Source organism: Falco cherrug, chromosome Z, assembly GCF_023634085.1.
Source record: "Falco cherrug isolate bFalChe1 chromosome Z, bFalChe1.pri, whole genome shotgun sequence".
Taxonomy (NCBI): domain Eukaryota; kingdom Metazoa; phylum Chordata; class Aves; order Falconiformes; family Falconidae; genus Falco; species Falco cherrug.
In genome coordinates this window covers 19,597,215-19,612,645 of record NC_073720.1, presented here as the reverse complement: position 1 = coordinate 19,612,645, position 15,431 = coordinate 19,597,215, and the positions used below count along the sequence as shown (strand labels likewise).

The window sequence follows — 15,431 nt, the reverse complement described above, 5'->3', positions numbered from 1 at the left end:
TTAAGTACACAACAAATTGCCTCTTTTACGTATATATTTGCAGGGAAAAAAAAATCAGGTGTTATACGGGCAACAGTGATCCCACTACATACAGGGCATAACCCACAGAACTTCAGCCACGAAAAACGTTGTGGGTTTTCAAACCACTTCCCGGGTGAGCATGCCTCAAGGTCCCCACGCTTCCCAATCGACCACAGCGCCCGGACCCGGGATCCCAGGGCAGGGCGCCCCTTTAGGCTACACCGACTCCCCGGTCCCGAGAGGATTCAGTAGCTCAAACAAGCTGGCAGAAGCCGGACCCATCAGTGCGGCCCGAGCCTCAGACGCCAGAGCGACCCGCCGCCCTGCTCCCCCGGCCAGCCACCGCGCCCTCACCCCGGTTTCCTGGCGCCCTCGGTGGCGCCCGTTTTGCTCTTCTTGGCCCCAGAGGCAGCGGCGGCGGTCGAGTCATCCTCAAACACGCTGAAGAGCTCATCTCCAAATGCGTCCGCCATCTTCCCCACCGGTCCCACAATGCCCGGCGCGGGACAGCCTCCCCTTGCCCCGCCGGATCCTTTCCGCCCCTACGCCGGCGCTGCACGCCGAAGAGAAACACAGCTCCCCACCACCTCCGAGCACCAGGAGTCCCACGCACGGCCTGGGCCCGGGCCCGATCCCGTTCCCGGTCACACCGCACCAGCGCTGAGGCACCGTGTGCTTCCCGCCAGCCTACGCCCGCCCCGCGCAAGGCCTTCCCACAACCCCCCGCGGCCGGCGGTGGCCCTTGCCCCGGAACCCGCTTTCCGCGAAGCCTAGGAGGCCCGGCGGCGGCGAGACGGTCTCCCTCATGCGTTGACCAATGGGAGACGGAGGGCGGTGCCAAGCGGATGGCACCTGCCAATGGCGAGCGGCGGGCGGTGCCAACCGTGGTGCCCGGATTTCGAGGCTGGGACCGGGGTAGCCATGGGCGGCCGCAACAAGAAGCAGCGGGCGGGCAGCGCGGCCCACACCGCCTCTGCCGCCACCGCCGCTGCCCGGGCGCGAGCCCGAGCCGCTGCTGAGGCTGGCGCTGCAGCCGCCGTCGCCGCGGAGGCGAGCAGCCGAGTGGCGCCGCGGCCGCCGCCCGCTTCCAAGGAGCCGCGTGTCAAGCAAGGTACCGGGCCTCGCGGCGTGAGGCGGCCCGGCCAGGGCGCCCGGGGGGCGGCCGTGCCGCGGGGAGGAGAGGCGCGGGGCGCAGGCGGCAGAGCGGTGCCCAGCTGGCCCGGAGCGTACGGAGGGGCAGTTTCGTTGGGGAGCCGCCGAGGGTGCGGCCTGCCTCTGCCGGGGGCCGGGCGCCGGGCGCTGCGGGAAGAGGCCTGCGAAAGGCTGGGCGCTGCTGACCGCCGGGAAGGGACCCTCATACCCCGCCGGCATGGCCTGGGTCAGGCCTGGGTGTAGCCTGCCTGGCCTTCACGGGTGTCTCTGAGCAGACGAGCCGCCTTGGCATTGGAGTGTCGAATCAGTTAAAAAAACCTGTCATTAGAGTACTGACAGTTCTTGTGGACAAAATGTTGGTGTGGCACTTTCCCAGAAGTAAGCTGCTTCTGCTGGTGTTCCTTCCATATGTGCTTAAAACCAACGTAAGGTAGACTTGGGTTAATGTTTTTTTGCATGTGTCGTGAAAGAAGTCCAGAGCAGTTCCAGGGCTGGAGGCACTTCAGCAGTGTTGAATGAGCTGAGGGTTGACTGTTCTGTGCAGCCTGTAGAACTGGTATTCTGCAGCACCGTGAGGTGTCTGGTTTCAGTGAACCAGCTTTGCCAGATGTACTGTTGTAAGGAACACCAGCTGTAGCTTAGGGTCTTCCTGAGCCAAATGCAGTGTTTTTTAAATGCCCTCCCAAACACAGACTACACAAACAGCTGTGATCTCTGCCCTTGGACTTCAGTAAGCGTCCAATATCCACAGCTTTAGTGCAGACAGTTCCATTATGTAGCTATGCATTAGTAATAAACCTCAACAGTTTTCCTTGTTTTGAACCTGCCATTAAGTTCCCTGTTTGACACTCCTTGTTCAGTGTTAAGAGAAACTGAGCCGTCAATCCCATTTCCTCTTACTGTGCTACTTGGGATTTTTAGTTTGTCTGCTAAGAATCACATACTTCTTCACTGTTCCTTGATCAGGAAGGGCCTGTCTGTACGGTTGATTATTCTTATTGTTGTTAGGTACCTGCATATTTCTGGCAAATTAGTATTTGTTTGCACTAGCCTGGGCTATGTTATGTCTGCTTTAGCTACTGTAAAAAATGTTCTTGGTGTTCTGCTTATGTAATTGATGGTTATTTGCAATTTGCAGGTCCAAAAACTTACAGTTTTAGTTCAACAACAGATTCCAGTGCTGCTGCAAATCTAGATAAATCTGTTCTTAAGGTGAGTATCTTCTTTAGGTAAAACAACTTTGGTTTTCCTAGTAATAATTTAATAGTAAATATTTCTTATAGCTCTTCTTTAGTATTATGTTGTGGGTAAACTACGTTTGTGTGTTAGATGTGGAGTGTCTTGAACTGGTTATGTTTTGAGTTTTGAGTGAACTCTGAGAAATAGCTGTAACCTAACAGGGTAGAAGGTTGTCTGTATTTTTTTAAATGATGTATTGCATGCAGGGCTACTAAGAGTTAAGTTTGGGCTTCTGCTGTGCATATGGATTCTTCTTCCTGTCAGAAGAAGAATTCCGGGTTTTTTTTTTTACAAACTCAGTAACTACCAAAGTTTGGTTCGTGTTTTAGAAGTGTTGAAAATACTAGAATTACTAGTTTACTAAAATGATTTTTTTTAAGCTGGATAGGGAGGACAGAGTATGACAGATTGTATCTTGATGATCAGATCATTCTATACCAGCTCTTGTAAGCAGAGGAGAAAGGCCTTGTTCTTTCTAGTAGGGTTTTTTTTATTATTTCCTTGCAGTATTTCTCCTGACATAGTAAATTTCCTTCAGGATGTAAAGGGGCCTTCTCTGTAATAAGGAATGAATTCTTCCATTTCAAGTAAAGACATATAGCTTGCAGAAGTAGGAAGAAAGTGTCCCTGTTGTAAGAAATGTTTACTGCACTTAGAGAAAGCTGGAAAATCTGAGGTTTGAATGGCAGAGATATTTCTGCATTCTTATTTCCTTAGCCATGAAAAGCATTGATATATCACAAAAATTTGTAATGTTTTGCTTAGTATCAACTAATTTTCTCTGTGCAGGTAATGATAAATGGTAATTTGGAGAAAAGGATTATCGATGTAATCAATGACCATAAAGCCCAAAATGATGACAAAGGAATGATTTCCAGAAGACTTACTGCTAAAAAACTACAGGTAGAGTTTAAAGTGTTGTTCTCTGACCATTGTTTATTTAGAACAAATTTAGTCTGTGCAGTACAAACCAGTGTAGTATGCTTTCCAGCCGTTGCATTAATGACTAATCCAGTGGAATTTACAAGTATACTTATTATGAAAGATGCATCTTTATGCATTCAGTAACTAAAGTTGGAGTCTTCAGACAGGATAGAGGAATAGAACTTAATATGAATGTATGTTGTGTTTTAACCCCAGCCAGCATCCAGGCCCCACACGGCCAATTGCTCACGCCCCCTTACCCAGAGGGATGGGAAAGAGGGTCAGAAAGGAGTGTAAAACTCAATTTAATGGGTAAAGCAGAAGCCACCCATGCAAGCAAAGCAAAGCAAGGAATTTCCGTGGGCAGGCAGGTGTTTGGCTGTTCCCAGGAAAGCTGGGATCCATCACATGTAACGGTTACTTGGGAAGAAAAACACCATAATGCCAAATGTCCCCCCTTTCCTCCTTCTTCCCCCAGTTTATATACTCAGCATGACGTCATATGGCATGGAATACCTCTTTGCCTAGCTTGGGTCACCTGTCCTGGCTGTGTCTCACATTTGAGAACACACATTTTTGGCTATGATGCGAGAACATTCTGTTGTTCTCACATCACAGCCAAAACACAGCACTCTACTAGCTACTAAGAAGAAAATTAACTCTATCCCAGCTGAAACCAGGACAATGTATTACGTTTTTAGTTCCATAAAGCCAGAAAATTTTGGGTTTATCTTTCTAACTAGAAAATAAATATGTTCTGTATAAAGGCTGGGATGTAATTTGTTTATACATATGCATACATATTTACAATAAAAACACTGTAAGATCTGTATGCAAAACAGGAGTTCCTACTCAGCCTTCTGATCTGTTAATATATGCTGTTTACCTCCATTTAATGTCAGTTACCTGGTATGTGGGAAGTAGTAGTTTACAAGCCTATGTTACCTTGCTAGATTGAATCCTAGTATTTTCTGACTTTTTTTATTTATAGGATGTATACATGGCTTTACAAAGATTTTCTTTTAAGACTGAGCACATTGAAGAAGCAATGAAAAATACACTTTTATATGGTGGTGATCTTCACTCTGCACTTGATTGGCTTTGTTTAAACCTTCCTGACAGTGAGTATGGTGGCGAAAAATTGACTTACTGTTTTTTGCCAAAGAGTAATAGGACATACTCTGGCATGGAAATGCTTTGTAGGAGTAATTAAATATATTGTTTCAGTAAGATTGGTTGTCATCATGGTGTTCCTCTCCTAGATGCGCTGCTGGCTGGTTCTTGGGTATTTTTTTAGTGTATAAAGTTTTGTAGACCTCTTGTTCCTACTTATAGAGTGTTATGGAAGTCCCAAGCAAATACTGGCTTATCTAAATGCTGAAGCCTAATTTTATTTCAAGCATGTTGTCTTTATATGTTCCTCTGGTTGGCTCTCAACACACTGAAAAAGATTTTCAGTAATTATTATTGACCTATTCTGTGACATGGGGTTTTTATTTTGAAGATGCTTTGCCTGAAGGTTTTAGCCAGCAGTTTGAAGAACAGCAACAGAAACCTAGAGCAAAATTTTGTTCTCCTGTGTCACAACGTGAACCTCCACCTCGCTTAGCAGATAACAAAAGGAAAGAAAATGTCTCTGCAACTAAGGTGATCTGAGAAATTAATTTGTATTTACTGGGGGGGAGAGAGAAAAATACAGAGTTTGCATTGACTTACAACACTGATATGAAAAACTTCTGAAAATATGCTGTGCTTAATAACTGTCACCCATGTTATTTTAACCTCAGTAGAATGGTCATTTGGAGGTAACTTTTTTTTCACATGGAGTCTAGAAGGCTCTTGATAATTCATTTTTGTGTTAAAGCATAGCTTAATTTTCTGCTGGAAGGGGTTTGTTCTGTTTATTTACAAATGGCATTTCTTACGTACTTGGATGGATTTAAGTTTGCCTGTGTACTTACAGTGGTTTGATTTCTGTGGTTATTGAATCTTAAACCTAGAAACTGGACAGATTTCTCGCAAATTGTATTTGGGTTTTTTTTTTCTTACAGCAGTTAGAATTGTTCAGGTGTTAAGATCTATGTAAGTGTATCATGAGATGTTTACGCCAGTTGGAGAAGTTTGCTCCATGGTTTCTTGTGTTATTTAAGTCATATAACTTAGGAGGTTTTATGTATGTATATATAATCTTAAGCAACGGTTCCTCAATGCTGACAGAGAAAGGCATTGCTGTTTTCACTTACTGTTATAATTACTTTTAATTTTCATTGCTCTTCCTAGGAGAGTGATGTGGAGAAGGAGAAAGAAACTAGTGTGAAGGAATGGATTTTGCGATATGCTGAGCAACAGAGTGATGAAGAGAAGAATGAATCTGTAAAAGAGACAGATGAAGAAAAGTTTGACCCAGTAAGACAAAATAATGTTTCATGGAAGTATTTCAAAAACTAAGTCTGGTACATCTGCAAGTGATGGATCTCTTTTCTTAAAAATTGGGGGTTGAATACTACTTTTATGTTACTTTAATTTTACATTTGTAGGCTACTGAAGTTGTAATACAGTAAAAGTTCTCATTTCCAAAGTTGTTTTTTCTCTCACTTTTTTTTTTTGTATTGCGTTCAATATACTGAATGCATTGTGCTGGAACAAAAATTCTTGAAATGCATTTCAGATTAGAAAGTGACTGTCAAATTCTAGAGGTTTTGACTATTAATTACATACACAAAGTAGGAACAACTAGTTTTTAAGCTTGTTGTAGAGGACAAAAAATACCCACTTCTTTATTATGAATTTCATTACAACTGACAAGCATACAATATTCCACTCATAATTAATAATTCTGTTTGAAATAGAATGAGAGGTATGTACATCTGGCTGCCAAGCTTTCAGAAACAAAAGACCAAGCAAGCATCTCCAAGCAAGACAAGGACAAGCAAGGCCAGAAGGTAGCGCAGGAGAAAATAAGAAGAATTCAGCAAGGTAGAGTTATGCAAATTATCTGTGTTTTTATTTCATGGCCTGCATATTTGTTAGGCAAGTAACTCTCTGAGTTAAATTGAAATGATTTAATAAATTTTTCCACCACTGTGTGAATTGCATGCTTTCCTGAATCTACCCTTTACATGTGGATCAAATTCTAATAAGTCAGTAACATTTCACTGTTTCTGGTTTTGGGTGCTCAGTGTGAGTTAATATGATTGATCTTTTTTTTAAAGAATAAATGCTCAGCAGTTGATAAGTGTAAATGGTATTGTCTCTGTGACAGAAATGGCAATACTTGAAGAACATCCAGTATTTAATCCTGCTGTAAAGGTATCAAACCAACAACAAAAAGAAAAGAAAAAACCTCCTTCATCTCAGCCTCAAGAAAGCACTTTGAATTTGAGCTTGCTTGAAAAACCTGATGGTGCTGCAAAGGAAGGGAAAGGTGCGTTGGAAATAATACAGTACAAGCTTGAAGTGTACCGCAAATTTCCAGTATTAGTTCTTGTTTTTCTAGGTTATCTTGCACTGCAGTGCTGAGTCATCAAGCTCTGATTGTGGGAGAGGCAGGGGGACTACTTCACTAACCAAGTTGTCTCTAAAGGATCTGTATTTGTTTTAGCAGGTGACGTTGAAAACTATTTTTGCCATACTGTCATGTCTAAAATTTTTATTATTTTTAATTGTAGGACTAGTTACTGTTTCCATTGTCACCCTCTCATCTCTTTAAACTATTTTCATTGTAAACCTTCAAACAGTTACTAATAACCAAACCAGTGGAAGTTCTTGAATCATTGGGTTATCAAAGACAGCAAACAAAATACTGTAATTTCCTGCTAGGTATGTTTATGGGAAAAGCAGGAAATTCTGTCATGTATCAGTACAAGTATTTCTGCAAAACATTTCAGAAAATACTGTGCTTTAGTAAAAATACATTGTGAAGGAAAGGTAATAACATTCTCTGCTATCCAAGGAATGTAAAATAAATATGGGGAGACTTAAAATGTCTTTCTGCTCTTGTAGTGAAAAAGAAAGAACCACTAGATGTAAGAAATTTTGATTACAGTGCTCGAAGCTGGACTGGTAAATCTCCAAAACAATTTTTGATTGACTGGTGCAGGAAGAATTTTCCCAAAAGCCCAAATCCTTCTTTTGAAAAAGTTCCAGTTGGAAAATATTGGAAATGTAGGTAGGTATTTCCTATAAACTTTTTATTTTCCTTTTAGTTCATTTAAAAATAAAAATGCTGACTACTTCTGTCTTGTCATGTTGATCCAGATTTTTATGACTATAATGCATTTAACAGTTTTGGGTTTTGTTTTTGGTTTTTTTTTTATTCCAGTAGGGACGTATTTCATTCTGTGTAGCTCTGAAAAGTAATGCTTAGACTGGACACAAAAATAAGGTTCTAGTGAATGATTGATTTTTGATTCTGTACTGCTGAAAGAAAGGTTCTGAAGCAAGCTTGTGAGATAAATTTGGACAATTAACTTAGGGTAATTGCATTCAAAGTAATATATTAAATCACAGGTTGTAAGCATATGAATACCGAAAACCCTTTGTGGATTGTTTAAAAGACAGTGGAAGTTAGAAATTTGTATGAAAGTTACTGTAAGTTTGTAACCAAAACAGTGCAGTATCTGTGACTTTTAAATTTATTCTAGAAAATGACTCTGTAAGATAGTGGTATGAATTAGAGTATTAAATATAAATAAAGTAGACATGGCATTACAAATGAGTTATGCTTATTGAAAGAGCCAATTAAAAGAAGCTGTTGTCTTGTGAATTAAAAGCTAGTAATATACTGTCCCCCTAAGAATATGAGAAACTTGGCTGCTGGTCTGACTGACATAATCTGTTAAACATCTGTTTCCATCTCAGTAGGTCATTAACTGTTACCTCAATCTATGCTAGGTAGTTAGACACACACAAACAAGTATTTAGTCCTTCTTCCAAAGCAACTAACCTTAATGGTGATCTATATATGTATAATTACTTCTGCTTTGAAGAAAATGATAATGCTCAAGACTGGGAAGAAGAAACAACCACCCACAAACTCACTTTTGGAATCTGCTGCTAGAGATTTTCTGCTATTCAGTCAAAATTTGTTTGCTGTTTCTGTTTACAAAATGCTATAAGTTTATTTAGCTTATTTTCTCTATTGGAGTTTCACTGTTTAAGTTTTAAACAAAAACCATAACAGGTGTGGTGTTATATAGGTAACAAAAATTACGAGAAATGCCTATATGAATTTCTCTTTAAGGGTCAGGATTATGAAGTCATCAGATGATGTAATGGCAATGTGTCCTACAATTGTAACAGAAGATAGTATGCAAGCACAACATCTAGCTGCTACTTTGGCACTCTACCATTTAACCAAAGGACAAGTAAGATTTTCACCAACATTACTGTTCTTAGCTTGGAATGTGTTTCTGCACTTGTTCATTGTATCTGTAGTTACTTCATTAAACTGTGTTTAGAATTTGTTTCCCATTAAATTGTTAGCTTCTATTATATGTTCATTTGCTTTTATCTGTAATTATGCCTATGTGTTGCAGCACACTGGGAGGAAACTTTCTGATAGTAAAATTGCAGTGTTGTAAAGAATGCAAGACATCCTTTTTTGACAGTGTATATAAAGACAATGTATTTTTGACGTATTACTGTCTTCATAGTTTCTGTATGTAGAAGTAGCTCCCTATTTCATGTTTTGTTACATTTCTTCCCACTCAGATTCATTTATGAATAAAATCAGTGATACTACTAAGTAGTACATAAAGTAATTTTTTTTTTCTGCTTTTTCTGCCTGAAGTCAGTTCATCAGTTACTGCCTCCTACCTACAGAGATGTCTGGCTAGAATGGAGGGATATTGAAAAGAAAAAGGAAGAAGAAAACAAGATAGAAACGAACAAACCTCGTGATAACTTTATTGCTAGATTATTAAACAAACTCAAACAACAACAGCAACTGCAGTCTGAAAACCAGCCAAAAGTATCTGAGGGTCCTGAGGATTCCTGGGAAGACTTAGTTTCTGATGAGGACTTCAGCAGTCTCTCCCTTGAGACCTCAGGCACAGATAATTTGGAACCTTCAAGGGTTTTGTTCAAAAAGCTGCAAAGTTCCTCCAGATACCAGAGGCTTCTGAAAGAGAGACAGGAGTTACCTGTGTTTAAGCACAGATACTCAATTGTAGAAACTCTTAAAAAACATAGAGTAGTTGTTGTGGCTGGTGAAACAGGCAGTGGGAAGAGTACCCAGGTGCCCCATTTCCTGTTAGAAGACTTGTTGCTAAATGAAGGATCAAATAAATGTAACATTGTTTGTACACAACCCCGAAGAATCTCGGCAGTGAGTCTGGCAACCAGGGTTTGTGAAGAGCTAGGCTGTGAATCCGGACCAGGAGGAAAAGTAAGATGTGTCTGAATTCCTTCTTCTAGTCTTGATCAGATACAGGGGGCTGGATTGTTGGTACAAAGTGAAAGCATCATTTCTTACACAACCAAATATTTAGATGTTACTTTCCCTTGAAAAAGGCTACTTGCTATGCTAGCTGTTTCTTAATTTTCACCAGTGAACCTCTGCATATCTATGTACAATGTCTAAAATCTTCAGAGTGGTTAAGAGCAAGAGTTTCATAATGGGGGTGGTCAAATATTGGAGCAGACTGGCCAGACACTCTGGAATCTCTGTCATTAGGGATGGAGAAAACTCATCTGATATAAGGCAACCTGGTCTGATACTGAGTGAGACCCTGCTTTGAGAGGCCCCTTCCAACATGTTACTTTATTTGAAGAAAACCAAGGTCCTGTATGTTTTATGGTCGTCAGTCTGTGCAAAAATACTTTTGTTTGAGGACTGTGAAGAATAGAGTTCTAGAGAAGCTTTGTAGATTTTGGTGTATTTTTCCTTTCTTAACAAAGGAAAGTACACGTCTGAAAAAAGTGTGGTAGTCATTCACCATACTATTTAATTAGGGACTTGTGCAGTGACCGAATCCAACAGTGATTAAATTTTGCTTAGTTTTTAATATCTCTAGCTTATATACTATTTTATGTTATTCCTATATTTTTAATATCTCTTTTAAAGAATTCTCTATGTGGATATCAAATTCGTATGGAATCAAGAACAGGAGAAGCCACCAGACTGCTCTACTGTACAACAGGTGTCCTGCTTCGGAAACTTCAGGAAGATGGTCATCTTTCAAGTATATCTCATGTTATTGTAGATGAGGTTATCAGCTCTGACTATTTTGCAGAAATTACAGTTTTTTCTGGGCCTTGACTTGTACTAAAGCCTTACTATAGATTTTTTTTTATTTCTAGGTACATGAGAGAAGTGTCCAATCTGATTTCTTGCTAGTTATTCTGAAGGAGATCTTGCATAAGCGTTCAGACTTGCATCTGATTTTAATGAGTGCTACTGTAGACAGTGAGAAGTTTTCCAGCTATTTCTCTCACTGTCCCATTTTAAGGATCTCGGGGAGGAGTTACCCTGTTGAGGTAGGCAAATGTTCCTTTGATTATGCAAAACACTTATATGCATATATACACTGTTTGCCTGGTTAGTGTCTCTAGGAAATACACCTCTTATCACTCTTTTCTTATCAAAAATACATATCTTAAATGCATTTCAAGGACTTGTAACCCTTCTCTTTTTTGAAAATATAAAATAGCTTCAGTGCTTTGAAGTACAGCGTCATGCTGGTTTTTTTGATGGATATATATTTGGTTATCAATCTGTCAGTGATAGTTTCATTTTTCTATATTCAACCTAGTAGAAAGGAAAGCATTTAAGTCCCCTCCACCCCTGCTGCAACTTTGCCATTACACTTTTATATGTGTTTCTCATGCATGTTAGTGTAGGCTATGGTAAAGATAATGTTAGTGATCAAGTGGAGAGAGAGGCCCATTAACAAACTCATAGCAGCTCTAGGTGTAGGTTTTAAGAAATTGTAAGAAAGACTAAGTTGAAATTTGCAAGATCTATTACAGCATTAAAAGAGAAGGGCATGCACTGTCCAGCTTTGTGTGAAAGCTTTAAAAAACAAGAAAGGTGCTGATGAAATTTTGACATGCCTGTATTTCTTCTGTAAATTTTCACTAAAGATTTTCCATGTTGAAGATGTAATTGAAGCAACTGGCTACGTTCTGGAGAAAGACTCAGAATATTGTCAAAAGTTCTTGGAGGAGGAGGAGGAAGTAACAGTAAATGTTACTAGCAAAGGAGGAGGCACTATGAAGTATCAGGTAAAATAGGCATTTCTAGTTTTGTCTTGGAAATCTTTATTTTATTTTTCTTTTTAAATTACCACTTTAGTTCCTTTTATTAAATGTGATTGGATTATATAGTATCCAGTAGTCTGTCAGATGGTAGGACAGGCACGATGGCCTCCAACAGTGGAAAACAAATAGTTATTAACACTGCACCCATACCTTTCTCTGCAACTCTTTTATAGCTGTCTGGATTTTGCTGTATTTGTTGTTGAGTTGTCTTGTACAGATTTCTAGCTCTAGATCTTTGAGCAGCAGCAAGGGAAAGAATTCTCCTAGGTAGTGAACCTAACAGCAGAAGAGGCAAGGTCATACCCTTCTTAGCTAAAAAACTCTGAAGATCCTCCAACTTGCCTTGCCAAATGAGATGATTGACATGAGATTATGTAGAGCTTTTTAGTTTAACAGCTGTGGTTAATCCTGTAGGTACTCTGCAGTGACAGCTGTATGTGCTTCTGGATCAGAATTCTTGAAGAGAACAGTACGTGAATGCCAACTGGTTTTAGCCAACTCGGACTGTTCATCTAAACTGTATATGTTTTGGAGATACCTGTCCCCTCTGACTTGTTCTCTCAAAGTATCTTGAAGGACCATTTAGCTTTTGTGTGACCAAATGCTGATGCATATTTTTAACAATATGATGTCATGTGCTCTGCTGATTTCGTTATATTTTTTTTTTAACCCTAGAGTGGTAGTTACCCCATACATCACAACAGCATCCTTTAGTTGAAGCCTAAGCTCTCTCCTGAGTGCTCCTCCATCTTTGTGGTTTGTTTCTGTTGAGCCTTCAGTACAGAAGGATATGTGGTGGCAAGCTTCTTTGTAGTGCATTGATTAACAATGAAATAATTTACAGTAGTGCTGCTTAACATAGAAGCCTTATGCTAAGTATTTACCTGTAGGGTATTTATAAACAATTTACGTGTCTGTATGTTCTGCTAACTGTCCCTTCCTCCTTCTTTCTTCCCATTCCGAAACACTGCAGAAGTTGCCACCTAATTCACTCAACTTTCATTGCAGTCATCATTCTAGAAGGTTGAGGTGAGGGAGAGGAGAAAGTGGAGACTGGTTTCTTATACCCCAACATAGTTTTGAAAGAAGAGTAGCCACCCTTTTACCCCATTTTGAATTGATGCTAGTTGGGTGTCCGATGTGGACCTGGGAACTGTTTTCATTTGTAAAACAGACTGTATGGTACTGTTTGCACAGACTTCTAATTTTTATTCTTTCCTTTTCAGTCTTAGATTTTGTTTAATAGTAACAGGCGCCTATACACAGGTTATGTAGGTAGCTGTCATTTGATCTCACAGTGATTTTGGTGGGAAGTTAATTAAATGTCTCCTATCTCAAACTCTGTTTTAAGAAGCCTATATGAAGTGAATGACAAATTGACTTTTTGCTGAGTTAACTTCTTTTAAAACACTGAGAATTATTTAATTTTTTCCCTACTCTTTTTGTGTTGGCGCTTTTTTTTCGTTTGTTTAGGAATATGTCCCAATCCAGTCTGGATCTAGTAAGAATTTGGCTCCTTACTATGGAAACTATAGCAGTCGTACGCAGCAGGCTATTGTCTACATGAACCCTTACAAGATCAACCTTGAACTTATTTTGGAGTTGCTTGCATACTTAGGTACAGTCTACTTCTCAAGTACTTTATATACTTGTTTATATACTTGGAGCTGTCCTTTGGACTTACTTTCCAGTGCTTCTACTGGAGTACTTGATTTCATTCTTATGTGAAACACCCTACAAAGCACTTGCTGCAGGGGCCAGAATTAGTTCCTGTTGTCAAGTGAAGCTGTTTGCAAATGCGTATGTCTTAATATGTGCCTGTACTGTAACTTTCCAGATAGAAGTCCTCAGTTCAAGAACGTTGAGGGTGCTGTGCTGATCTTTTTACCAGGCCTTGCCCATATCCAACAGCTGTATGATCTCATTTCAACTGATAGAAGATTTAACTTGCGTGACAGGTAGTGCAGATACCTTCTGTGATAGTTTAATGAACGTGTATGTTGGGTTTAAAGGTCTGCTATTCTTGAAAAGGGAAATTGAGTTATACCTCTGAGCTTTGTGCTCATGTAGTTCTATTTAAAAAGGATACAAGCGAGAACAACAGGTGCTTGGGAATGGTACAGTAATAACTTTTTTTTCTTCTTTTGGTTTTATTTATCAACAAATTTAATGACAAAGCACTTCTTGTCTACTTCTTAAAGTATGGAAGCTGCTATATCTGGGATACAGCTTTCTGTGCCTTACTGTTTACATGGAAGTGACTACTTCCTGAGAGATCCAGAGACAGTAATCTACCAAGAAAAATGGCATAGTGTTGTAGTGACAATTAGCAACATGATGGCCTAAGAACAACATTTGCAGTCAAATTCTAAAGATTCATAGGTGGACTAAGATGTCAAGGCCTAGAAGAGAAGGGAAGTAAAATCTCTGTGGCTGTCTCATCTCTGAAGGCCTCTTAGTTGGGCTGAGAGTTGCATGTGTTTATGGTTCTGTGCAGTTTCAGTAATGGTCTTTGTCTTAAAAGCACAATGAAAAGAAGTCGGATTCATGGACACTTGGTTCCCTTTTTTGCTATGCTATTAATGTAAATTAACCTAGAGTTGTGCAGTAGCAGTATTTTTCCTGCATTATTACCAAATAGAGGAACAGCCCTATAAACTAATGATGTTATCTTTTCTTGATATTGTAATAAAACACCAAAGCAGACTTTTTGTGCCTAATCGTACAAAGTTTTCACTCTTTCCAGTGTACATTCTGGTTGCTTTCTCCAAACTGTTATCATTGTTTTGGTCTCATTGCTTTTACAGTATCCTTATTTTGATAAGTGTATATTGATTAGTGTCGCTTCTTGTTCTAGGCACAGGTTGATAGCTTTGCATTCTGTTCTTTCAACTCAAGACCAAGCAGCTGCATTCACAATACCTCCTATTGGTATTAGAAAGGTATGATGTATTTAGAAAGGCAGAGTTCATTAAAAGAAGAAACTTTCTGTGCATGTGACTCTGAATTGTTTTAAAATTAAATCATACAGAATTACACATGAACCAGTTATTCCTGGAATTTTCTCATTGCAGAGAAACAATTCTTCTATTCTGGTGCTCTGTAACAGATAGAAGCTAGCATGCTGTGGAAACTTTGACAGTAATCAGACAAATTTTTAAAGATAGTATTTTTCCAAGAGCTTCTTTAACTATTGGCTTTCTTGTATTTTAATTATTATTAACCAGTAACTATAGCTCTTACCTGGGAAAACAGTATTTAACTTACTGCCAAACTAATCAAAAACTTGACAAATTTTGGCAGGTACTAGCTACTAACTTTGATGGATTATAGAACAAAGTGAATGTGAAATTCTCACTTAACTTTTGTGTGCTCGGTAGTTGGGGAAGACCAAACTATTTTCCAAGTCATGTAGCTTGTCATACTTTGTCAGATTATTTAAGGAAACGTTTCTGGGTAAAAACTTGAACCAGAGTTAGTCTACAATATTGATTAAAAGGATGAAAACTGTTAGACTTTCCAAAATTCTTTTATTTATATTATGTTACTACTTTTCAGATCGTTTTGGCAACCAATATAGCAGAGACGGGTATTACAATACCAGATGTGGTGTTTGTAATTGATACTGGGAGAACAAAAGAAAATAGGTGAGTTTAAATCTTATTTTTTAATCAGTTGCCCTGTGATTACTGTAAATACTCGGCGGTTAGTACTGCAAGAACGTTGTAGTGTCCTCAAACTACAGTTCTGGATGAAAAAAATGTGCTGAGCTCATTGAACAGCTTTCAGTTTAGGTTCAAGTTTGGGATGAGTCTTTGGATTGCCAAATGATG

At 39.6% G+C, this 15,431-nt stretch overlaps 2 protein-coding genes across 5 annotated transcripts in view; one reads left to right on the top strand and one right to left on the bottom strand.

Annotated features, from left to right (window-relative positions):
• MTREX (Mtr4 exosome RNA helicase) overlaps nucleotides 1-738 on the bottom strand; it is a 49,409-nt gene extending 48,671 nt beyond the window's left edge. The window contains exon 1 of the mRNA XM_005438675.4: nucleotides 376-738. Coding sequence (XP_005438732.1) covers nucleotides 376-494 — 119 coding nt within the window. The 5' untranslated portion in view covers nucleotides 495-738. The remainder of the gene's footprint in view (nucleotides 1-375) is intronic.
• A 162-nt stretch (nucleotides 739-900) lies between these two features.
• Nucleotides 901-15,431, top strand: part of DHX29 (DExH-box helicase 29) — a 29,656-nt gene continuing 15,125 nt past the window's right edge. For 3 of the 4 annotated variants that reach the window (XR_008730344.1, XM_055699665.1, XM_055699664.1), the window contains exons 1-18: nucleotides 901-1,132; nucleotides 2,312-2,385; nucleotides 3,202-3,315; nucleotides 4,328-4,457; nucleotides 4,841-4,983; nucleotides 5,617-5,742; nucleotides 6,186-6,312; nucleotides 6,599-6,760; nucleotides 7,339-7,504; nucleotides 8,579-8,702; nucleotides 9,128-9,724; nucleotides 10,403-10,546; nucleotides 10,639-10,815; nucleotides 11,422-11,562; nucleotides 13,072-13,216; nucleotides 13,436-13,556; nucleotides 14,456-14,540; nucleotides 15,157-15,245. Coding sequence is in view for 3 of the 4 variants with exons in the window: in XM_055699665.1 (XP_055555640.1) it covers nucleotides 943-1,132; nucleotides 2,312-2,385; nucleotides 3,202-3,315; nucleotides 4,328-4,457; nucleotides 4,841-4,983; nucleotides 5,617-5,742; nucleotides 6,186-6,312; nucleotides 6,599-6,760; nucleotides 7,339-7,504; nucleotides 8,579-8,702; nucleotides 9,128-9,724; nucleotides 10,403-10,546; nucleotides 10,639-10,815; nucleotides 11,422-11,562; nucleotides 13,072-13,216; nucleotides 13,436-13,556; nucleotides 14,456-14,540; nucleotides 15,157-15,245 (2,855 nt within the window). In the remaining variant the exon portion in view is untranslated. Of the gene's footprint in view, nucleotides 1,133-2,311; nucleotides 2,386-3,201; nucleotides 3,316-4,327; nucleotides 4,458-4,840; nucleotides 4,984-5,616; nucleotides 5,743-6,185; nucleotides 6,313-6,598; nucleotides 6,761-6,859; nucleotides 7,505-8,578; nucleotides 8,703-9,127; nucleotides 9,725-10,402; nucleotides 10,547-10,638; nucleotides 10,816-11,421; nucleotides 11,563-13,071; nucleotides 13,217-13,435; nucleotides 13,557-14,455; nucleotides 14,541-15,156; nucleotides 15,246-15,431 lie in introns of those variants that run through there. The other variant, XM_027804576.2, reaches the window with a different exon arrangement.